Source organism: Lichenostomus cassidix, chromosome 6, assembly GCF_008360975.1.
Source record: "Lichenostomus cassidix isolate B80296 chromosome 6, HeHo_3.0, whole genome shotgun sequence".
NCBI lineage: Eukaryota > Metazoa > Chordata > Aves > Passeriformes > Meliphagidae > Lichenostomus > Lichenostomus cassidix.
This window is the reverse complement of record NC_139487.1, coordinates 8,692,030-8,717,876: the sequence shown is the minus strand read 5'-3', so window position 1 is coordinate 8,717,876 and position 25,847 is coordinate 8,692,030. Positions and strand designations below refer to the sequence as shown.

Here is a 25,847-nt window from a genome sequence, read left to right as displayed (position 1 = left end):
AATAAATAGTCCAATACATAGTCTTGGTCTTTGCTTTTCTCCCACTGGTTGTCTGAGACCCTCTTCTTCCATATCCCAGATTCACTCCCTACATTGTGTTCATCTTCTAGTCAGTTCTTTAACTTTTGTCTTGTTTTCCTTTCCATTGCCATAGCAAAGTATCTTCTCATATATTTTAATTCTAATGGTGCTTGTTACCAAGTTTTCTCAATGCTTATTAACAGCTTTCCGGTGAAAAGGTGGAATATAAAGCACAATTATGGCCTTGTAGAGAAGTGGGAGTAAGGTCAGAAGTAGTGAATTCTTACCCTTCCTTCTGACTTTTAATTACATCCTTCTTTTGTCAGCTTCTGAGGTGCAAAAAAAAATGGTAATAAGACTTTTTACTCTTGGGCATATTGTGGAGATCTCTGTATTAATATCTACCCCACGTTTTCATAGATTTTAAGATATAGAAGGAGAACAATAAGTATATGTTGAGGTGTTCTGCACTGAGACCATAGAAATTCAATAGTTAATTTTGGAATAGAGAAAGTATTCCTACCACAGCCTGTAAACCAGGTGTAACTTCAAGGAGGTGGGGGGACAACAAGCAGGTATAAAACTGGTGCAGGGGAGGAGAATCAGGACATAAAAGCACTATTTGAGAGTTTCTTCTAAGTAAATCTCCTCACAGCAGTCCCCAGTTCTTTTTCGCCAGGGTTACATTTGATTGCTGGCTTTGACAGCTCACTGCTGGCAGTAGGTTTCAAAAATGTCTAATCCAGCTGGATTGTTCTGTCTTCACATTTCCTTCCTACATCAAGAGTGTATACTATTACCAAAAGAAAAAAAAAAAAAGGAAAGAAAGAAACAAGGAAACAAGGAGACAGAAAAAATCCTGGTTGTTTCCATTATGGGATTTAAGATAAAACAGAAAATATAGACTTAATAATTAAAGCCATGAAGGCTGTGGTGGTGTTTTGTTTTGTTTGGGGGGCAGGAGGAAAGAAAGCAAAAGCTCACAACGCATCCTTAACATCTTCAAGATAGATTCAGAGCTGTGATTTCAGCCCCGAGACCTAACAAACATCGCATACAGAGTGCAGTAAATGCAGTATTCATAAATGTATATGCTCTTTGTGACTTCATGTCAGCAGGGTTCTGTAGACCCTCATTTGTATCAAATAAACTTCAAATGGTAAAGAATACGTGCCAGCCAGGGACGAGCATCACTTTGAATTGTTCCTTGTGTATCGGAGCTGAAATGGGAAACACGGCTGGCTTCCTGTTTGTCAGGAGTGAAAAACAGGCACATCTTCTGTAATTATTAGTAATAGTGTCAATTTAATAAATTATTCACTCATGACAACAAGATTTACATTCCATTTGCTGATAGCTTGTGGGGGATAGTGTTTGCTTTAGGAAGGTGAAATCTGACAGTAAAGCAGTGTACATTGTAAATCCCTCTGTCACACCTGCGCTGAAACACTGAAGACAAGTGGTGCTAACTTGTTTCTTACAGTACTTTCCAACCCCTGAGTGGATGATACTCTCATGGGCTCACTAGATTTCCTTGCTTACCCATCTGGGATCAGACATTTAGAAATCCAGCTAACACAAAAGCTCATGGTTGTGCCTGAGATTCCCATGAACTGTGAAGAAATTCTTATCCTTGGTATATCGATGGCCGAGACAAGGCAGATCAGAGATTGCAGGAGTGGGATGAGGTGATGAGTTGTTTATGCTCAGCTCCTTTCAATCATGGCAACATGGGAGGGAGTGCAGAAATGCTTGAGTAAAAATTTAGCAAGTGAATGATATCTGAGCTGAGAGAGGAATTAATATGCTGATAGCAAATGGGAGAAGCCAGACCATGAAGGGATTGGCTATAGAAGGAATGTAGTTGTTGTTTCATGTGCTGAACTGGGGAGAAACAGTGGCATGAAAGAAAAAGACCTGTATGATACCAAAAACAGTGTTTGTAGCAATATTCTGCATTATTCTGCATTATGTAGGTGGTACATAGATTTTTTTGTCAAGGCTAAAATAAAAGCATGTGATAATATAAATAAATGGTAAAAAAAACACTTAGAAGAAGGTTTTAGGAAGGGAATGGCTGGGACCAGTCTGTTTCCTATTGATGCAGAAAAAATCAGAGAGCTTGCCCAAAAAGCAGTAATTAAAAAAAAAGAACTGAGTAAAAAAAAGATGTTGAGGCTGGGTGGGAAGGAAGACAATCGTGTTGCATGTCTTGAGAATAGATGGTGTGAAGACATGTTGGGGGACAAGGAATTGCTGTGTTGTGTTGAATTTGAGTTGAAGGCTCAGCAGTGAGTGAGCTGGGAGAGGAAATAACAGTGTAGCAGAGAGTGAAATCTGTCCCTTATTAAATAGTAACTGAATTGGTGCATGAGATTTTCCAGCTGTAAATCAACTGCAGATCTGTGGGGAGAAAGGAACCAAAGCCAGAGGAGGCAGAGATCCTGGGGGCAGAGGGAGGAGGAGATTTCAAGAGGGGAAGCATGACCAGTTGTGTCAAAGGCATGTGTGAGCTTCTCTCATCCACCAGCTCCTCACCTGGGAAGTTTCCCTATCCCTCCATCCATCCTTATGCCAAGATGGAGGAGCGGCTCCCACCAGGTCAGTAGTAGAAAGCCTACCCTGATTTGGGCTGGGATTGCTTTCAAAACTCTGCTTATCTCCTAGATTGTCTCTGGGTTAGGGGGTTCCTAAGGGAAACCCCCAAGGTTGTGGTGATAGTTTGAAGCTGAACAAGAGGCACCAAAAAATTCTGATTATTTGCTGTGAGATGTCCTGGTCACAGAAGCTAAGCAGCATGTGGGCATTTGCTTGTTTCAGTGGAATTCTAGTAGAAACATTATTTACCCCTGTTTTACAGATAGGCTAAACAGGATAAAAGAAATAAGGTGACTTGCCAAAAAATCAAACAAGAGATCTGTGATCAGCTCATAGTCCCTTGCTTGTAAGTACTCTGCTTTATTTCTTTGTAATTCAAAAGCAATTAAAGCAATGAAAAGAAATAAAATAGAAATTAAATAAAATAAACCCCAGCACGTCTTCAGCAATTCCTCTGCTAAAACTTGTGATATGGTGTGAAAGAGGTTGAAGCTTTCCTCCTTGATAATACATTAAATAATTATTAAATTTTTATTTTACCTTAAGTAGGAATAATATTTGATTGTCATTTAAACCAGTTCTTTAGAATCCCATAGTTTTACTCACAATAATCCAAGAACATTTAATAAGTCTTAAAATATTCATAACACACGGAGATCATTACTCTTGAGACCTTTGTACAAAGCAGTGAAGTGTGTTAGACATATGGCAGAAACCTCTTAATTTCTTATTTCTTGCTATGATTATATGAAAGAAAGGAAAATTCTCTGTTCTTTTCCCCATTGCAATCTGCATGCCATTGTTTTATCTGTTGTGGGCCAAAGTCATCTCACACACATGTTCACTGAAGAACATGGAGCTAATCAGGCTTGAATTTAGCTCAGTAAATCTATGCACAATAATGAGAAATTGTTTCAGTTTTCTGTACAGTATTTCAGATAACAAAAAAAGAGGAAATAATTTATTTCTATATCCCACATGACGTTAACAGCCCAAACTGTGTTGCATGACACATGCTGGTACCTACCTTTTATATTATTGGTAATTATCTAAAGTTGTTAATTGCTGTGGCATTGAGTATTAAGAAGAAAATCAAACAACAATTGCTATGTCCTGCATTGGAAATGGATCACAAAGATCAGAAGCCCTTGTCACAGTACTTACTGTATGGACAGAGGATGAACAATTTGGTTTTAATTATATTTCAATGTGATTGTCTAAAGTCAAGTGGAACCTCCATGGATTAAATCTAAAATAAAACTGTGGTTACAGTATATGGTCATAATCCCCAGATCTGTTGTGTCGAAATGACAGTATAATGAGTAGAAGTTAAAATGTCCTCTGCTTTCAAATCCTCATGGTTGTCATTTGATTAAATAATAGTGCATTCTGTTTGATGTCTTGGCTTTATTATTCAGAAGCACTTCAGTATATGTGTCCTACCTTTGTATTATGTGCTCCTGGCAACCAGGTATCCATATAGGTTCTTATTTACACACCTGCAACAGATACACTGTACGTTTAGCTTGCCTGTGTGCTGCTTGAATATGAAATTTTAATTATTCCTCTTAATTATGGTGCATTCGCCAAAAAGAGGGAAATCATTGGTCAGGTACAAAAAGAAACTGCTTAGTATTTGAAGGAATTTGATAATTTTGTTGTAGTTCGTAGCTTGGCAGGTGGTAATAATGCTATGCCAGCACTGTCAAAATATGAAAATTAAAGTGACGATGGGTTTTAATGAAATCCATTTGACAAATATAATTAAGGTGTTTTAATATGAAGCCCTGTAATAAAGACTACCGGTGGACTCCCTGAGGTCCTGACTAATTGTGTAGATTGCTTTTAAGCTTTGAATAGTTTTATTGGATAATGAACTGTTAAGAAGTGTTAGATCTTTCTTAAGCAGAATTTGGTTTGAAAAAGAAGAGGAGAGACAGGCCTGAGGTGTGGCATTTTAAACATAATTAGAAGAGAGATTTAAGTTAACATCTTTGATCTTGCTGTCAGTTTTTGATTAGAGCTGTAAATGCTTTAATCAAGTGCAGTGTAGTCATTACATTTCTAACTGTTTTTAAACTGCGAAATTACTGAGACACTGACATCGGTTCAACACTTCTTGAGAATTTCCAGCAAAGTTATGTTTGTAAACTGGGTGTTTGCATTAAATTGTCATACTGCAATAATTTACCAATTCAGTAGATCATGGGATAATTATATTTTGGGGCTCAAATAATCTAAAAACCCCTTATTAGATTAAATATAAAGTTCTGTAGTTGAGGAGAGTGGACCACTTCAGATTTCATTTTAAAAATAATTTCTAATCTTGTTTTTTTTCCAATTAAAATGGGGTTCAAACTAGTAGTTGTAATGAAAATGAATGTATAAGAAGCTAAGTGCAGTATTTAAATGCCTCCCATAGAAAAATGATCCTTTTAATATTACATACTGTGTTTGACCACTGTGGAGTCCTTCACACCCATATTAGAATCAGGGAAGCAGGCACAGGTATTTAGCAGGAGTAGAGTAGTGCCTGAGCCAGTACTATAGTTCTGTTCTCTCAAATTCCTATCTTGCAACATGAAAAATTGCTTGAAGAAATTTCAGAAAGATCAATTTTTTTATTTTTTTTTTCCTGGCATCCAAAGAAGCACTGACATGTGGAAATGGCCACAGGGTCAGGTCTGTAGTGTCAGTGAGGATGTTGGGCTGGATGGTACCTGCCCATAGGTGGCATGACTTCCATTTCAAATACACAACTCAGCAGCCCAGGGTCCTTCCTCAGATCTGACCTTGCCTCCCTGTGTTCTTGATCTTTGAGCATGATAGAAAATCCAGATACTTGTCTCTTTACTGTGTGGGCTAAGGGCTGCTGGGCACGCTGTCTTACTCGTGTTTGTCCTCTAGAAATCACAAAATAAGGTACAGCAAATAAAAAACCATACTAAATTCATTCTGTCTGCACATTATAGACCATCCACCCAAATAAACACTGTCAGTGGCCTGCCTGCAAGTCCCACAAATTTGTTCATGATGACCCACAGCAGACCACCTGTGCCTTTGGCAGCATGTCCTGCATGCTGACAAGTCTGGCAGAGCAGGAGAGAGGGGAGATGTCACCCAAACCTGGGACATCCCCACAGACAGTGCCATGTCTGTGCTGGCTGCAGTTCAAGCAGCACCCAAGGGCAAGAAGCAGCCTCTGGTAACCCTGACCCAAACCATCAGGGACCCAAAGACCATACCCACGAGATGGGATGGCACTTGGAACACTCCAGGCAGCTGCTTTGGGAGAATCCGAGCAAAAGCTGCTACCCCACGCAGTAAACTGCTCTATTCTTGGAGCAGTTTGTTTTTAGAAATCTCCAGATTTGCCCTAAATCAAATTATATTCTGGTAGTCTAACGTACAGATGCCAAAAGTATTGATAAGTGTTGCTGAGTTGCTCCATCAAAAGAAATCACACTTGTTGTCTTAGGCACTTACTGAAAAATCAGGTTTTGTAACCATTTTTCCTAGCAGGGATGTCTTAGAAACAAATTGTTGATGTCTATATGCAATAAAGGTCCCATGTAAGTCAAGCTCTTAAACACCATCAGAAGAGCTTAACTTGATCCTTAAAATATGAGTCTGCTCTGAGGAGTGCTATAAAAATTCTATTATGGGATAGTCTTTTTTTCCATCTCAGCAATTTCTGGAAGAAATATCTTTGTTTAACAAGTATAAAAGCAGAGATTTTTTAATTTCATATATATATATACTCATATATATACACATAACCCTGCAAATTCAGCCAGGATTTTTAAATCAGTCTGTATTCTTTCCTTTCTCTTTACCTCCTGATAACACTGATTTGCCAGACCATCGAGTATTTTTCATTGTTCCCTCTGAACCCTTGCTGTGGGTTTAGTGAGGTAGTGGTTTTCTCAGCATTACTCTGTGTGTAATCAAAGGCAACATTGCAGATGGAAATAACTAGCACTTAGCTCATGTGTGTGAAAAAGCAGCAGAATCCATGGCTGCATGGTCCTGCAGGGTAAAAAAAGAAAAACACAAGCAAAAAACAAAGAGAAAATGGCTTGAGATGGGAAGGTATAGGTGGAAGAATGGAGTCTGTAAGAAGTGTGCTGTTTAAGGAGCATGGGGATGTTTATCTTGACGTTTTGTCCTTTAGGTACAGGTTTTTAAGTTATTGTATATTTCAAATGAACACAGCTTCTAATTGATGGGTATAAATATCACAATGATGTAGAAAACCAAGATTTGAAAAGTAATAAAATGTGCAATCTACTAAACTTCGCCACCAAACAAAAATACAGCCAAGTGAGCATTTCCTAGAGTTCCCTCCAGAGAATAAAATTCTGGGGCAGAGCTGGAACTTGAACCACAGCCAGCCCAGTGAGTTACAGACTGTCCTTTCCCTCTGTCTCTTGTCCCTCCACCTCCAAGCAGCTGCTTCAGATCCCCAGAGTCCTGAGAAAAGAAACATCTTTCTCTGCAAGCAAAACCACCATCATGACAAAACTGTTGTGCGTTGCACATCACATGGTTTTCTAGTTGTTAATTACCCAAGGAATAAACCAACATTGTCTTGAAAGGGGTTTTTCCTCTCCAAATTGCCACCTCCTTGGAGAGACAGTGTGTTTTCAAGGGAAACTGAAGCTTCATTAGTAATTTGGAACTCATTTTCTTCCTGTTAAAAGATGTTTTTTTAGTATTGGTAGAAACCTTGAACAATAACTTTCCTCAGCATTCTCTTTATTATTATTTTTTAAACTGAGGTACTTTCATCCTCCAACTTTGCAATGCATTTGTTTTTGTGACATTTAGATTTCGAGAGATTTAATTTGTGAAAAAAAATGGGAAACATTGAAAGCATGAGCTAATTAATGTTTCCTCAGCCTATTCAAGGAACACTGCTGTGTTAGAGTTTTGCCCCATTTGTAATTTATGCCTATTAAACCTTTTTTTTTTATCATCTATTACTGACTTCTAGGCTTCTGTTTGCACTTACTGGCTGTAACAAGCATTTCATTTTACATGGACAAAAAAATGGTTTCGGTTTCAGTTACTTTTTACTGTACCCGAAAAAGAGAATGGGATTTGCAAATGATAAATGGGGAAGTTGACTAGCTAACTAATAAAGATTTGTCTTAATCAAGTATGATTTGTCAGAACAGGAGCGCACTGGGGTCAGGGCACACGCAATGAATAATACAGCATTCACTGGAGAGAAGGACCAGGCAAAAGGCCTCATAAATATGCTGTGATTACCCACTGCTAATTCGTATTCAAAGAGTGAGTTGCACTGAAGCCAGCTCTGAGGTTGCTGAGCTGTTCACCTGCTTTGTGGGCTTTACCATGTTTAAGAAAGTTTATACTTTTTTTTTAAATTTTTTAATTTTTTTTATGTATATACACACACTGTTTACAGAACACTTTATTTATGCAGACTGCTGCACTTTTTGGTCAATGAGTTTAGGCATTATTTATTAATCATCTTCTAGGTTTGTTTTATTTTTCTAATGTCTGGGTGCTATTTTACTTCTGTTTTTCATTGTTTAAATATGAATGTGAATACAGCAGGAGATATAGTTCCACTCACATTTAAAATGAATTTCTGAACAGTGCAAGAAAGGTTAAAATACTCTTTAGCTCCATGGAAGTATTAAAGATCAAACAGGCATAGACTTCTTGCTTGTGTTGCCAGCTTTCCTGACTTTCTAATTGGCCTGTAGGTTCAAGATAAATCTGGTACATCAGGATGTTGGGGGAAACCTGAACAAACCCAAATATAATTCTACTTGGCTCTGGCATTACTTTCTGATGTTGGCTTTGCTTTTTGCTTCAAGGAGCACTTTCTCAGATTGAAACAGTTGAAGGATATACTCTTTTCATAGGTCTTCTGATGTCCAAAAGAGATACTGCAAAACCCCTTGTTCCTATTGATCAGTTTAAGCTACATAAATGGGTCATAAAGAATCAGTTAAAAAAAAAAAATTGTTCCAGTGCTTGCAGATATAACTAGCACTCTTTGTTCTTCATCATTGTGCAACCTAAATGTCATATACTGTTGTTTTTTGTAATTAAATGGGATTGAAAAAATTCTTGCTCCACTCTTCAATTTTAAAACATATTTCAAAATTTCAAAACATTTTCTTCTCTTCTAAGAACATAATGTAACTTTTTTTTTCCTATTTGCTGGTTGGCTAATAGCCTGCCTCATCTATTTTGTGCTTAGCTCTGTGTCTTGAAGTGCACTTACTGCTTTAAGAGTGAATCAGCTCTAGAGATAGGGCCAACTTTATGAGCCTGCTGAACATAGGAGTTTAAGTCGCCAACTCTCTGCCTGCACATTTGAAGTCTTTAAAATAACCAGAAATGCAGAGTCCTGAGTAATTGTACTGCTCTGAGTTTATAGCAAACTGGGTGGACAGTGGAGCACTTTTGATTAAATAGTGATTATGAATCCAGCCTTAGATGAACCAAAGATCACCATTGTGTCATCTCAGTGCATTTGGAGTCACAGGTTTAATTAAGTGAGGGTTTGTGGCTCAAATTTTAGAGGATATATTTCTGCAACTTAATTTAGATGCAATCAGGGTTTTTAATACTCTCCCCTGCTAAATCACTTTCAGACAAGTTCAAGGCTGGCAGTGAAGCATCACCCATTCCTGCACCAAGCTGAGTGAACAGGGGCTTCTTCTGTCCTTGGAGCACTTAAAAGCAGCAGCAAAAGAAGACACTTAGGGTTGGCTCCCAACTGTACGTTATTAGTGATTGAAATGGGGGTAGCAAGTTGTTTACTTATTGATGCACTAAGGAAGGATTTCTTTTTGCCTTAGAACTTGAAGAAAGAGGGAAGGGGAGGAAGATGCAATGGGAGGAATTTGGAGCAGATGAGCACTGCTGGGCTGGGGCATGGCAAGAACAATGGCCAGCCTTCAATGTAGACAAGTGCTCAGCAGAATCAAAGTCTGCCACCTCCTGTGAATGTTGCTGTGAGGATGTTAGTGAGGGAGCTCAGCTAGATTGGTGATGGGAGTAGACAGGAAAAAATACATCAGTTAGTGAGAAATGAGTCATTTTTTACCAGCAGATTGATGTAAGTTAGGATTTCAGAAAAGGTATGAAACTTTGGAAATAGAAAAAGTGACTGGAGGTGAAGTTACTAGGTCTGTCATATATCATCTTTCTTCTTTCTTTATCCTATTTTCTTCTCATTCATCTGCCTTTTTTTTTACTGGGGAAGGACAAGCTAGGCCTGGACCATGGGAGGTGTTGGTTATGAAATGTTCCCAGTTTGTTCTTAAAGGCATGTGGCACCTTCCTCAAATATCTTTTCTTCTTTATTTTGAACAAAGCACAAAGACTGAATTCTGATTAGGTGTTTTGGATGTTTTTCTTTCTGGCTTCCCTGACCTTGGTATCTACAGACCCCTTTTGCTCTTGGCCAATAAAAATAATTCCATGGACATCCATTATAGCTTATAGGGAGACCTTTCCATTTGAAAAATGTTTGTATTTTTACTGTGGTGCACATCTTGGACTTTGGAAGTTTGGGAGGTATTTTCAGATGTTACTTGCTTCCACTGGGCAACTTCTTTTATTGTCTCTCGCAACTGAACTTCTGACAGCTCTGGAATTGTTGGATGTCCTCAGTGAATGCTGTGGACTGTCAGTGCTCTTTCCACCTGTATGGCATATGCTTCTGCTGAAGACCCCAACTAATCCCTATAAAAAGTAGCTAATTTTAATTTTATTGTGTTAAGTGACCACTTAGCAGTGTGCAGATTAACATCTTCGTGGCAGATTCTCGAGGCATTTGAGCACTAACTCATGTTTCACTGTTCTGCTAATGCTCTACAAATTGTCTCTCCATTGGCTTATGGCTGTTACATTATCCTTCATTTATCTGTATTAACCTGTACTTGTTTTTTAATAACCTTAATGATCTAAATCCTTCTGTTTCTAATTATATCAGCTGTTCAATGTAAATATATGTCAACTGTGAGTGGGGAATTTATTAGACTTTTACCTGTGTCCCCATACTTCAGGATATGTCATCACTTTCTTTATTAACTTTCTGCTGTCAGAAGCATAAGGTGTTTGACTCAGCCCTGAATTCTTCAACTCCTGCAACCTATATTTTCCAAGTTTGTAAATCTACTTGCTGTCACCTCTGAACAGTGAGCTTTTAACACTTTCTAGCACTTTTTCCCAGACACTGTTGTTGATGATTTATCCTAGTCTCCTAAAATCAAAACTTTTAACCTGTCCAAAATGGAGTGGCTTTTAGAAAAAAAAAAAAGGTCCCAGCCTCTGTCAGCATAGTTTCCAAAAATCTTCTATAAGCTTTTGCTACATCTTCAGAGCATGTGATGTCTCTGTGTAAAGACAAAATACAATTTGCACTCCCCAAATGGCACTGCTCACTAGGCAGGGCTGAGGATCTCAGCTTGGAACTGTTCTCCATTCCTACTCTGATCAACACAGTGTGGTTTTTTAGTGTATTTCATGATTCTGTAGAACAGCCTTCTTGATTTTTAACATGGTCTTCTGCTTTTCCCAGTGTAAATTAGTTTGTCTTTTCCAACCTCTAATTACATAGCTCAGATGCATACATTGGATATATGATGAGATTGATATGAAATCATATTTCCAGGCATACTATCTGTGACTTGGTTGGTTTTAACCTTTTTTGGTATTTTAAATCATATCAAGATATCTGCTGCATCTTATGAAACTTATACATGGACACACATATATATATATGCACATACATAGGGTACACTTTGAGAGAAAAAGTGCTCTATAAAATATGTTGGATTCTTTTATTTTTTCATATGAAAAGAAAAATGGAGAGTCTGTCTTCAAAATTCATAAAAATGCTTGTTTGGTTATCCAAAACCCTGGAGAGGCTCATTCCATGTCATTCCTATCTCTTGAGTAAATATATTAGTAATTTCTAGGGGAAAAAATTATTGACTTAAGTGATTAAAAAAGTTCTTTCAGAATCAGTTTAGCTGATAAAGTACATAAATTCTTAAATGGCTAGAGGCAAAAAAAGTAAAAGAGAAACCAGTCATGCACAACTTATTTGGCGTCCTTCATGTGTGTGCAGGTATTACTGGTATTATTACAGGTATTATATGTGTGAACCACATATTAAATAATTATGATTTGTACATAGAAATAAATACTGCACACAGGTTACAGGCAAATTCCAAAGAAAGGGCTTACTCAGGAGTGCAAAGCATTGCTAGAAGTGATCATTATCTTTTGGGTTTATCTCAACATAAAAGTTGAAAATCATGTGCCAATTTGCTCGCAAATAGGGGGGAAGTTAGGTTTGTATTTGTTGCTTTTAGGGTGGGGGTGTGTTGTTTTTTCTCTGGGTGGGGAAAGTCCACTCATTCTTCTAATTAATTTCAGTATTTTAGGATAATAAATGTTATATTTTTCTTGCTTAACAGTCTCATAGAACTAGGCACCATTTGTGTTGGACTCACAACATGGCATTTTTGAAGTGCTCAGCACTAAAGAGGATGATTTCCCATACTTTGTTCAAACACCTTTAGGGCGGAATACATTTAGAGCTGTGAATTTTAGCATTCACCATTTAAGGCTGATGCTTGTTAAAATTATGTACTTTCTCAGAAATATTTTTTTTCCAGCCATCACAGCATTGTTGAAGACTGAGATAATTGCTCTATCGAATATTCCTGCCCTCTGTCAGTACACAGATAATAATGATGTAAATGCATTCACCCTTTTGCTTCTCACAGTTTAGCTGCAATTTTAGAACATAATTTTATGCATCTCTTTGGGAATTTCACTTAGAAGCAGCAGCACTCAGTCTTTGGTAGAACTTGGGACTGCACTATACTAAACATTGTCCGTGCAAAACAACTGAAAGGTTGGCATAATCCCCAAAATAATTGACATTGTTAAGATTCTATGGAAATAACACCATTACTGGCAACAAGCAACACCCTTCAGTTTGTGTATTGGTCTTAATTCATGCATCTGCACTACAGTATATCTTACAAACCTGACCTTTTCACATAACTGTAGTAGCTTCATCAATGACTTGCATTATAAGTAGGCTGGAAAGATCTATACAGCACCGTTACACTAAAAGCACAAATCTGCCAAATAGATGAATGTTTTAACTGGCAAGAAACTTGAAAAATGGTAGCAAGCAGATAGCAATGTTATCAAGACTGTAATTAGCTGTACTGTGGGCTAATGCTTCATTTTTCCTAGCCCCAGGTACTTTCCGTTGCAAACCAAGTGAAGGGACATGTCTTCATATCATTGAGAAGTCTTTATTTTCTTTATGTAATAATATTTTTATTTGACTGTCCTGACCTTCCAGCTAAAAATCAAGTTTCACTGTCATCAGTGAATTTTCTGAGTAGAATGAGGATATGAAGAGGATAAAGGTGTCAATTCATGTTTGCAAATTTATTGTGAGATGATGTTACCTCCATCATGTCTCTTTGTTCAACTTATGTTGTTATTTTAGCCCAAAAAAGGCCAAAGATCATCAACGAAAGTGCGTGTAGAGTAAAGCTGCTCCTGTAAAATTGATGATCCGTCCAATTATTTATCTATAGAGGCTGCTGGGAAGAAACGCAACTATCTCAGTTCTCAGACCCCTCTGCTAGGTTGAACTTCATGGCTGAAGGTTTAATCCCTAAGTGTCATATCAACAATTCATTCTGTGATATTCTGGCTGACATGCTCTCCTTCCTTATTTATTGATGTCTTCAGTCATCGACAATGAGAGGAAAATACACTATTCGTCAAAGTGACGGTGTTTTACCCTCACTTACAGTTGATGCTGCTGTCACATTGATGGTTGGAAAATAAACTCAATCATTATAAAAAGCTAAGAGTGTGAACTTGCCAGTGACAGGAAGAAGATGAAAAAAAACCCCAAACCAAACCCACAATAACTTGCTTAAAACTGGTGTAATAAAAATAAAACTGTTTCCTACGAACATATTTTTGAGCTTTTTTCATGAGATATCAAACCATTTTAACCATATATTTTATACTTACTACTTTGAAGGAAAATCTGCACCTTCTACTCCTTTATGTCTGCAAACATTTTTAGCACTAAATACACTTATTATCATTTCACCTCATGCTACTAGGCAGTAATTTGTTGATTATTTTCCCCCCTCTCTTTTTAAGGAATTTTGCTTTGTTTTTTTTTTTTTCTCTCCGAGATTATATTGAACACATATCTCTGTGCATTACAGTATTTTGAGTGCTTTAATGAGGAAAAGCTCAGTATAGTTTCATCCTGTGAGTCCTCTGACTGCAGGCATAGGCAAGGCTGTAGTGACTCTCTTTCTGAAGCTGCCATTTCTGTGACTGCACTGCACCGTGCAGCCTTTTTAACTCCAAACCCATGTATCTTACCACATTTCACCTTTGGGAGGCATTGTATATACAGCTAAAAGTAAAGAGCAGCAAGCCAAGAGGGACAAGATAGCATAATGAGGATGTCAATTTGTGGTCAGAGGAAATATTTATCTTACTTGTACTGTACTTGGCAACTGATAGAGAAATATATATGTAATGAATTTCCTCAGACTTTATCTGGCAGACTGTGTACCTTGTGTTAAATGGATTTAAAAATAACATTGCTTGTCTCAAACTTTTAAAGTTTGAGGTGATTCTACTTTGGATTGTTCCTTGAAAATGTACTGTATCTACTTAAAAAAAAATCTTTATCATGTTTACTAACATATTAGTGAATTTTTAATTATTCAATTTCTCAAGGCTCCCTGAATAATGACATTTTAAGATCCCACTCACCACCAGAACAAAAGCAAGACATTTTTTTTGTTGTTTGGGGCGGGGGAAAGCCATGTTTTTGTAGTTTCACTGTTTTGGTGCATATCTCTGGTAAGCCTGCTAAGTACCCTAAATGAATGTGCACAGAAATGCTGGTTGTCTCACACGTGCTGTGTGTCCTGAGGCAAAGCTACAGCTGCTTCAGCTCCTTCTGCCTGCTTCCCCATCTGTAAAATGAGAATGATTTAACTTATTTTTCTCCTTCGGGGAAATACAGGGAGGGTTTCTTAATATTTCTATAGAGCTTTGAAGATTAAAATCTCCTCTCTATACTTGCTGTTAATATTTCAGTGTTAGAGAAGCATTTGATTGAAGCTGTTTGAAGAGTAAAGTTTTGGCATCTTGTGTTGTCTTTGTACCATATCTTGAGGCCTCTCCACTCTAATTTTGCAACCTTTGGTTCAGCGTGAGCTGCGGAAGCAAACAATCCCTGTGTAAATAAACGGTGATGACTATAAATTAATGTCTCTGTCTGCTGTTGAAAACATCAGGAGATTACAGCCTATCTCTAAGCCAGCCAGGAACAGTCCATGGTGGAGAAAAGCAGACACCAGTAACTGGGTTGATCATGAAGAGGCTTTTATTTAAGCATCAATGATGCTAAGAGGCACTGCGAGTGGTTTTCTTCTAATATGTCTTCTCAGTGAACTTAGACATACAAGGATGGCTGGTGGTTTACCAAAGGCTTCCTGACCTCCTTAAGGAGTAGATAGGAAGTATGAGCATTCAGCACCTAGAGCAAGTCTGAAAGTCTTCTTGCCTTTGTTTCACAGATCAAAGGTCAGCATCAATTCTCAGAGCCTAGACAACTCAAGAGGTTGCAAGAGGACAGCTTCTGGTTTGGTTTGGTTTGCTTCTTCAGTTTTATGTTGCCTGAAAAACTTAGAATTTCATATAATGATGTATTTCTCTTTGCAGTTAGGAGAAGTGATTGGGCTACCACATGTATTAAATGCTGTTGTTACAATCTAACTTGGCATTTTAAGGTTTTGCAGTCACAAGCTGTATTTTTCATGATTCACATTTTCATTTTTTAATGCAGAGCAGATTGGACAGGAGATGCTTGAAAACCTCAGCCATGACAGAGAGAAGATCCAGCGTGCTCGGGAAAGGGTAAGTTTGATAATAAGTAATTGCTGATCTCACATTTTATTCACATTGAGCAAGTTCTTTTTGCATGCAAAAATAATCCAGATGAGATATAATCACCATCTGCAGTAGACAACTTATAAAGTGTCTTACATGGGCCAGAGAGACTTCTCTCTGCTGGGGAGTCACACTGTAGGCACCAAATCTGCTGCTGGAAGTGTTTTCTGTCACTACCACAGGTCAGTGTTCTGTCCTTTGAAGGGTTTGTTATAGTGTCAATTCCACTGACTTCTTGGGCTTCCTATGAAATGGTTCAGTATCACAAGTGAGCTTCTAGCATTTGATCAACCTTACTCTTTGGAGCTGCAGATGCAAATAACAGCCTCCTTAGGCAGTTCTGTGTGAAAAAGCAGGTGCTGCTGCTCTGTCTCTGCAGCCAAGATAACTTATCTCTGTCATTTCTGGCTCACATGGCCTCCATGGGGATCAGCTCTGCTCTGCAGGGTTAGTGAAGATGATCAGAAGCCTATCCCATCCCATCCCATCCCATCCCATCCCATCCCATCCCATCCCATCCCATCCCATCCCATCCAAGGTGCACAAGTTCTCTGAACTTCAGAGTTGGAGCCCAAGCTTTCAGTCTGGTTTCTGCTCACAGAACCAGGAGTTTCTGTCCATGACATGTTGTTCAGATACTTTCCCAAGTGTCCAATTTTTCCAAAGCCAGGTTCTCCTACATGTCTCTTAACTGACCGGTGGCACTTTAAAAAAACTCCTTTATCTGTCCCAGGGAGTTTCTTTACCTGGATAGCTTTGATTGGTAAAGCTTCCTATAACAGCATTAATGAGGCATTTTTTTGCCAGCTGTATCAGTTGCTCTCTGAAGTCCTGGGCATTAGCTACTTTAAAACACTAAATATAGCTAAATCACGAAATGTAACTAAGAATTGTGAGGATTGACCAAGTTTTGTTCAGGCAACTTGGTGTCTTATTTCACCTCCACTCCTTACATCCTTAGTGACTGCTGAGTCTGAAATGCTTTTCTGTTTCGAGCAGGACAAATAAAACCTAAGCAATGGAGATGAATGCCATGTATTCCTTTCTGCTGATCCTAGAAATCCCAGGGATGTAGTTCTGATCACTCATTGTACACATGGTTCATAGCATAACTTTGCCTTTTCATTGCTTTCCACCTGAGGAGCAAATTTCTTTGATGGAGAAACTTGTAAGATGCAAAGAGCAAGATTAAAAACAAGAAGGGTATTCTAGGAAAGTGCAGTACACACACACTCCACCACAGTACAGTAAAAAAAACCTCTTATAATGGACGATCTCAAATTCCAAGTTTTTTATCATAAGCCACTTGAAATATTTTCTTTAGGGAATTCAGAAAAGTTCTCCAATAGAGCCACATGGGTCCTGCCCCAGCTGTCTATATAAACTCAGATGAACATTTAGGGAAGATCTTGAATAATTTGGCAAGTTTTCCATTTTCTGGAGATTTTTTAAAGACCAGGGCAAAGGATGCTCTGTTAATGCATAATGGCTGTACATTAAATACATGGCATTATTATCTTATCAACCAGGGAATAAACTTGTCTTCTGGAATGCAATTGTCAGCTTTGGAATGATGGTCAGCTTTAACTGTTCAATGTTGTGAAAATTAGGAAGCTTTTGGGGGGGGCAAAACATAAATAAGTTACTGTCTCAATGGTTTGGTTAAATTTACATATATGAATTTTCCTGTCTGTAGAGTAAAACTACTTTTTTCTTTAGAAGGAAAAGAGAAGCGATAAAAGCTCTGATACAAATCAGATAGGTTAGCTGGACTATACAGGACATTAAAAGATGCAACATTAAAAGATGCAAAATTTGTCTAAGGCAGACAAAATATCAATGCCAGCATCTTGTTAATCTTCCTGATTTTTCATTATTACTCTTAATATTATTTTTAAGCACCATGTAGATTTGCCATTGCTAATATCAAAGCCTGTTTCAAAATGTTTTCATTACAGCAGTTCTGTGAAATATACACCATTTAAGAGGTTCACATTCCACCAGTCCCATTCCACACCTCTGTGGTGTGCTGGTATTGGGAAAGAAATGATGGAAGAACTGCAATCAGATAATTCCTTTTTAAATAAAAACAAACTTACAGTTTGAAACTCTTTATGTTCTTTTTTTTTTCCCTGCCAGAGCAGGAAGAAAAGGTGTTTTCTTAGCATTCTCTTGGGAGGTAGCTAGAGATCTTCCAACTACGTGTGTACGTGTTTGTTTCTTTTTTAATGTTTCTTTCGCTTATTTTGTGGGTTTTTTTATTACCATAAAAACATGAGGTCGTCTTGCTTAGAGGAGTTTGTCAAACCTCTAAGATTCAGCTTCCCCTTCCTAACTATCAGCACTGATTCTAGCTGTCAGGTAGAATCCTGCAGCAAGAGAGGAAAGTTAGGATCAAACATTTAATGGTAAAAAGGAGAGCACTACTTTTCTGTGAAAAGGGAGGAGAAGCCCCAAGTGTTAAATGCATCTTTATGAATAATAAAAGACCAATGTAAAGCATACATTTGTACTTCAGATTCCCTTCTAGCATAGATAAGAACTTGGCTTTTTAATGAGCCTTTTAAAAATTATTGTGACGCTTTTTCTTCTGTTACTTGTGTCAAACCGGGCTAAACTGCTTTTCTGGAGTTTGAATTGTCTAGATGAATCAGGAAAAAATGAGGGAATGGCCTCCCTGGAATATAATGCTCATCTTTGTTCCATCATAGCACATAATTACAGAGATCTGAGAGTCAGTGCAAGCCTTCCCACTGAATATGATATTGCTAAGAGCAAAACTTGATTGGTGTTATCCAGTCCCAGCTTCTGCTTGGTATTTTCTTAATAGCTTTTAGAAGAACAAGGAGGAAATTTATGCAGAAAGGTTATGTGACATTGATTGCAACTACTGATTTCAGTAACAAGCATTAAATCTGGTAGCAAATATTTACAGTATTGTGCTCCAGAATAGAGACTGGGTTTAATATTGCTGCTGTTCAAATATTCAAGATATAATAGTGATTTGTTATGGTGAAGGTGATTTGTTATTGGAAGCCTGCCACTCTTCTTGGCAGCATTACTGTTTTGATGGATTTATAACACAGGATGCATTTTGTCTACTGCAACAAAGTTTGTTCAGTAAGAAGTCAATGACTCAGGTAATCCTTTCAATCTGGTTTGATAATGAAGAGGTAAATATTCAGCTTTCATACAGAGAAGAATGCCTTTATGTATGTACACACAGCTGTGTTTTGGGGCATGTTAGAAACAGTGGTCCCTGCTATTCCTTAGCTGAAATAGTCATAATCATTACATTATCTTTCTACAGTAGATTTTGATGGCCCACTGGTTCCAAGATGTCTAAAATGTCAAAAGATGTCTCTTCTCTAGCTGCCAGTGGGAAAAGAGGCAATAGGAGAGTAACTCCATTCTTCCTGTATCTTCTTCATTGCTAGATTTCCTTATGTGGGACACTAATAAACACAAAAAAGAGGAGATATTTTAATCCCTTTTAAAAAGCAATAGAAATAAACATGAAGTTCATTTGCTTCATAACTTTTCATCTCCCCATTTTTATTTTGTACCTATTTTGCAATATTTTTGAGAGCTGTAGAACAAGATAACTAATTAAATGTAGCTGCAAACTGTAGGTTTCCTTTGTCCTAAAAAACTACAAAAATGGCCTTTTCAATGAGTGAGAGATCCTTACATGAAAAAACCTCACCATATACACTGTACAGCTGTTCCTTCTGTACATATATATACTATTCACAAAGCATTTGAGCATCCAAGCCAGAGGTGACTGATTTAAGGTCAGTACAAGTTTTGTGTTTAAGGGGCAGTATAGACATATTTCTTTTACACAGAATTGCTAAAAGGACATATTTTGTATTTCTGTTTTTTTCTTTAAACTACTGCCTTTGAAAAACAGTGAAAGAAATACGTGTTTTTCTTTTCATAAAGCATCAGGAACAGAGCACATGGCTGTCTCTTCATCCCTTGATCCCTTCACTAATATACACAACCAATACACATACATGTGGGAATTATGGAAACCAATGTGTGTAGCTTGTACCTGCAACCCTTTTTTTGCAAAGCTCTTGTGCTTTATCCTGACTTTGCTGCCTCAATGACTTATCTTCCCTGGGTTTCATATTTCTGTAAGTGAAAACAAGACAAAATATTTTTACATTTCAGAGCTTTGATGAGCTTTTTCTGTGCTAAACCTGAAGTTGATTGGCTCAGCTGTAGAAATACCTGTCCTTTGTACAGAATGGAGTATGTGTGCCTTTTACTTTTAATGGGACTCTTTTCTCCCCAGCTTAGAGAAACAGATGCAAACCTGGGGAAGAGTTCCAGGATTTTGACGGGAATGTTGCGAAGGTAAGGCCAAGGTAGGGACATTTCTGCTCTTTCTTTTCTTCTTCTCTCCCTCTGTGCCTTTATTTTCAGTTTTACTCAAACCTCAGCATTTGCTGACATACCTGACTTTTTTTACCCAGGCTGCTGTGTAGGATGAATTTGGATGGATGCTGGCAGTGGTTAGATAGAAGGCTTTGTCACACCTATGGAAAGAGTTTTCTGTAGCAGGATAGCAGGATAGCATTGTGTAGAGATTTCTCATCTTTATTCCTTCGTATTTGTTTGGGGATTTTGGTTGTTTATTCTAAATTTAAGCTTTTTTGATTATGATTTCCTGTGTTCATGATTCTTGAGTGATTTCCATGTTTTGAGGGGTTTTTGTGCCTGTTAAAATGAGAAAGTTGGTAAATGTTTTTTAAATTTATGTGCAAAGAAAAGATTAAAATTATCAATTCCGCCTAAATAAATGGGGCAGACACACTGTCAACCCTTGTGGTTTTACCATGCTTCTTCCATGCTTTCAGTGTTATGAAAATTGTCCTTGGGATCAAAATGAGGTGATACTAAAAGGAAAATTGTGCAATGTACTAAAACTCTACATGGGACTGAAGGGAGGACGTTATCCACTGATTCCTTCTCCCCATAAATTTACATCTGTGCGTTCTCAGACTGATTTTTTTGAATTAGTGGCATCACTGGATATGTCTTCTTTACCCAGTGAAACAGCACCTGAGCTTCTCTGTGATGTCCATATTTCTGTATATATTCAGCTTCCTGAAGAAGAAAAACAACTCTCTAATAAGCAGCGCTGGGTGCTAAGAAAGCACAGTTTTAAAAGAGTTTAGTGCATCCTCTGAAGAATTTAGTCTGAAATTACCCTTGCCACAGGCTTTTATGTTATGTGTTTGCTTAATAAAAAAAAGCACTTTGCTTATTAAAAAATAAAAATGAAAAAAAAAAAGGAAAAACAAGAGGAGAAATTTTTAGTGGAGCTGTTGGTTTGTCACTTGGCTTAGGAAATGTGAAAACTGGAATTTTATATGTTGTTCTTTAGCACAAGCTTTATCTCTCCATAAGTCTCCTCAGAAAAATACCTTTGTTAGTTCCTTGTGTACCAAATTGATAAAGGTTAAAATGACTGAACCTCATGCCTTCATTCCACAGATTTCTTACAGTTCCAACTCCAAAATGTAACATATAAAATTCTCTGATTAAGAGTAATATGTAAATGACACAAGCTAAATTCAAAATCCATGGAGGAAGGAAGTGGCAATTGAAAGGGATGGTTCAGTGACTGTAGACAATCAAAATAAACTATAAAAAAAATGAAGGAAAAGAAAAGACACCAACCAAACCCAAGTCTCCCCAGGAAGGGCTCTGCGACATGAGCTGTAACGAATATTCTGCATATGTCTCCATTTTGTCAAATCTCATTAAAGGGGTTTCTTGCTTTATGTCAATTGAGCTGTCCAAAAATCATTCATCATTTTAGTGTAAAAAAAATCATGCAGTTATTTAAATAATATCATATTAATGTTAAAGTTCAGCTGTCATTTAATAGTATGGCTTAATCAGACATAGCATTTAGGAAAAATAGTTTTTTCGGGCTTTACTTGGCTTTCAGGTTGGCAGATTCAAATAAGGATTTATGGGTTTCTAAACCAATGTATTCTTTCCATGTTTATGGTTGAGGTACCCCAGCCTTTTCTGCAGCACCCTGTAGTCTGTTATTTTCAATAAAATAAAGTATCTCCTCATATTGTGTTTGAATACATTTGCAAGTAATTTGGAGAAGCTGAAACAAAAACACATGCTGTAACCTTTGACTTTGTTTTGTGTTTGGGAATCACAGTTAGGAGTCCTAGTTTATAAGTGTTCCATAAGCCAAATGAAAAATATGATCTTTCTGAAATATACTTGGGCTCTTCTTTTCAGACAAAAGGTTTATGTAGTCAAACACCACGATGGCATATTTCTGTGTGTCAGAAAGGCACTGGATTTCCTTTTTCTTCAACAAAAATGCTGAGCTGAGTCACCATCTAGATAAAAGGCAGGTTAGGATTTGAGCTCAGTTCAGGTAAATGTGCCAAAAGCAATGCTAGCATAGGAGCAGCTTGCAGTAGACAATTCTCAGGATGTTGTTTAAAACCACATAATTGATAGACCTACAGTGAATTTAATTTGTTTGTGACTGTTGGGTGGAAGGGTCTAGCATTATCCCAGCCTCAGCACCATCCCAATTTGTTTAGTTACAAGAATAATCATAAAATACAGACCCCAAGAAATCAGCATGTATTAGACAAATACAACTGTAAGAAAAATAATTAGCACAGATTGGCAGTTGTGTCCTAATTTCTGCATACTTCAGTACACACCACACAATGTTTCACATAATTACTGGAACCAATAAAGTAAAACACTGGAGGACCATTCTCCTCATCAATATTATACAGAAAAGGTAATATTAAACTGAACATTGCTCAATGTAGTTGCTGTTCCCACAATATGTATTTGCTGATATGCTTGAGCTCATATGCCATGCTAACACCCTGTGCTTCAAATTAATGCCTAACTTTAATTTTACTGTCTGGGAAAGGTAAAGCAGCATCTCTTTTGAATCTGGCTGAATGTATTAAGAGATCAGGTATTTAGATAGCTAGAGGGCTAAATTACTGCCTTCGTATGGCCTAAATTCCCTGGCCATGTGTTTGTGCATAAAATGTTCTGGAGATGGGGAATAAAAGCAGAGACAGGTTTTGTAGGTTGCCAGAGCTCAGGAAGGAAATCAGTGGCATAATAGGGACAGGTCTTCCTCTCCCAGTTTGCTGCTTTAGCAATAAGGTACCCAGCCTTGTGCATTGGAATTTATTGTCTCCCAATATTTTGGGTATGTGGGTGAGAGTATTTTTGTAATAAGTGTTTTTAAATATTCTTTCATTGAAATGACCTATACATTCTTTTTTTTTTTTTCTATACAAACTACTTAGATTCTGCTAAACTAATACATTCTTCTTATGGCATGGCATTACTAGGATAAGGGGGAATGGCTTCAAACTGAAAGAGAGTATGTTTAGATTAGATATGAGGAAGAAATTCTGTATTGTGAGTGTGAGGCACTGGAACAGGTTGTCTCAGGTCTCTACCCCTTGGCCAGTACCCCAGTGTGAACTGGGGAGCACACAGAGTGCTAGAAAGAGGTAGAAAAGAATGTGTTCTGGAATATCTTCAGGGTTTTTTGCCCATATCCTCAGCCAATAGCCTAGAAAAGCTTATAAGAAAAGAATTTGGAAAGTCTCCAAGCCACACACAGCCCAGTGGGAAACAAATAAACCTAAAAGTAACCAGATAAAAATTTCAGTAGATTTGAATCTTTATTCAATTAGCAGATAAGTTTTGTCTACCCCCCTTCAAATGGCGGGAAAATGTTTTAGAAAAATAGCTGCTACACTCCAGAACAACTTTTTATCCTATCTGGTTCACCAGGAAATTTTTATGCCAAAAATACTCTTTTAATCTTCAGATTTCAGTGTTCTGGATAGTTATCAATGATGTTTTGAGAAGCTTCTGAACACATCTGCTCTTATAAAAGAGACTTTTAAAATTTGATTCCCAGCAGGAGAGAGACACTACCTGTGTCTGATGGAAATGAATCAGTAAGGGTTCAGTTCAGCTCTGGGGTAACAAGTTATGTGCCTTGCCAGCAGCTGCATGTCCAGTGTGACTACAGTCAGAAATAGAAAGTTCTGGTCAAGATTCTGCACTCTTCTTTCCAGGAAAATTCTGGGAGTCCTGCTTCTTGCATCACTTCTAGTCAAACTTCCTTCTATTTCTGAGCTCCAGGATAGTCCAGACCTTGCAGTTATTTTCCAACATTTCATGGAATTGTAGGACAATTTAGATTGGAAGGGATTTCTAGAGATCACTGGTCCAACCTCCTGTTCAAAGCAAGTCCCATTAGAGTAGGTTTCTCAGACTCTTCTCCAGTCAGGTTTCAAACACATCCAAGGCTGGAGGTAGCAATGCCTGTCTGAGCAAACTGTTCCAGTAGCAGCTGAAATAAGCAATTTTTCCTGGTATCTCACTGAAATTTCCCAGCATCCAACTTGTGCCCATTGCCTCTGGCCCTAGGCAGAAGTGATTTAAAATGTGATTTTTAGGATTGGCCTTCAGCATTTAGGCCTGGATTGCAGTGTTTTCTAGTAGTTGTCAAACATCTTCAGCATGGGTGGTGCTGTGGTCATTGGGCTGAGAGGACATTTGGTGTAGGACAGTGCTCTGCCTCCCCCCACTGACCTGGGCTGTGGCCATTCAGCAGTGTATTCACAGGACTTTTTGTTTGCTTTCTCTCACTCCCAGAGATGTGCAAAGCTAAGGATGTCTGTTCTGCCTCCTTGCTGGCTACAAAGCCAACGTTTCCATATGTTAAGAGCAGCAGCAGGAACAGTCATGTCCATGTGGACATAAAACCCAAACAAAGAATGAGTGTTAACACTGCCTTTTTCCCTATTTCACTACCAATCTCTGTTTCCATCCCCAAAAGTCCATGACAAAAAACTGTTTTTCTTTTGAGCTAAAGCCTGTTTCAGTCATGCTTGGCCATGACTGTTGAGTCTCTGCAGTTTTCTGAAGTCAGGTCTTTGTATCACCAATCCAGAGTGGAGTTTAACATACAGCTATATTTGCCTTGTTTTCATGCTAATAGAAGGGTTCCTCTTTCCAGGATGTTTGGTCTCAAGCCAAAAGAAGTTTGAGTAGAAATTGTTTCAGCAACTTTTTTGGTACATATATTTCTATTTTTACTTCGAGATGTATTCCTACACTGAAAAATGATTGAAACGGTAAATCCTCTAGCAACGTCTGCTCCATGTTAAATATTTACAGCTGCAGCTGTTTACTTCAGTAATTTAGACCTTGATTCAGGAACATATTTAAGCATATGGTTAACTTAAACCAGAGGAGCAATTCCCTTAACTTGAGGGAGACTGAATAAGGGGGGGAGGTAAGTTGTAGAATGATTTTGTGTCATCTCTTGGGGCAACAGAGCTTTTATTGTGCTGCTTGCACACCATGTTCTTAATATTTCTGTTGTTTACTGGAAGCCATAAAATACACATAGGGTATTTTAGTGCTTGTTACTGTCAGTATAATAACTTTTAAAAATAATTTTCCTGACTTTTAAGCATTTAATATAGTTACTCGAGTCTTATATTGTTGTATGTTTGTGTTTTTATTATGCAGCTAACCTTTATCAATTATGAAGTGTTGAATCTTTTCAGAAGGAAACTGATAAGCTCTGTGGTGCTGTTAATCACAGTCTAGTCCTTGGATAAGGAACACTCTGCTTGTTATTCTAGATTAAACCTTGGCATCAATTAATATCTAGTCGTTCCTCGCTTTGTCTGTGACTTTAAAAAGAAACCTTGTTTCTTTGTTGAAGTGATGAACAAAACATCTGGAAAACATAAATGTGTTGTCAGCAAAATTCCCAAGGGTGAGCATTCTTCATCATTAGGAGTCCAACCAAAAAACAGGAAATGTACCTCTAGGTCTGGACAGCAAATATTTTAAAAGAGTGCGGGACAATGTGGGTTCCTTATCCTTAGTTTAGGTATGATGTAATCCGATGCATTTAAGATGCTTTTCTTATTTTTAATAATCAATGGAAAACCATTGTCTAAACCTTACTGATCTTTCTTAGACCGTGTTGTGTGTGTGCTGTTTCCACAATACTTTTGAAAAATCTTGCCCTGCTTTAATTCAGTGTCAGAAATAGTGTTCAGTTCATGCACCATGGAGGGTGCAGAAGTCTTTTGAGGTGCTGTAAAACCACCAGCATCAGTGGACATGGAGAGTTCCAGGCCATA

General features: G+C 37.8%; 1 protein-coding gene across 4 annotated transcripts in view; it reads left to right on the top strand.

Annotated features, from left to right (window-relative positions):
* Nucleotides 1-25,847, top strand: part of VTI1A (vesicle transport through interaction with t-SNAREs 1A) — a 255,037-nt gene that overhangs the window by 139,783 nt on the left and 89,407 nt on the right. For 2 of the 4 annotated variants that reach the window (XM_085064849.1, XM_085064848.1), the window contains 2 exons: nt 15,536-15,606; nt 19,943-20,004. In XM_085064849.1, the coding sequence (XP_084920975.1) occupies nt 15,536-15,606; nt 19,943-20,004 (133 nt within the window). Of the gene's footprint in view, nt 1-15,535; nt 15,607-19,942; nt 20,016-25,847 lie in introns of all 4 variants that reach the window. The other 2 variants (XM_085064852.1, XM_085064850.1) reach the window with 1 other exon arrangement.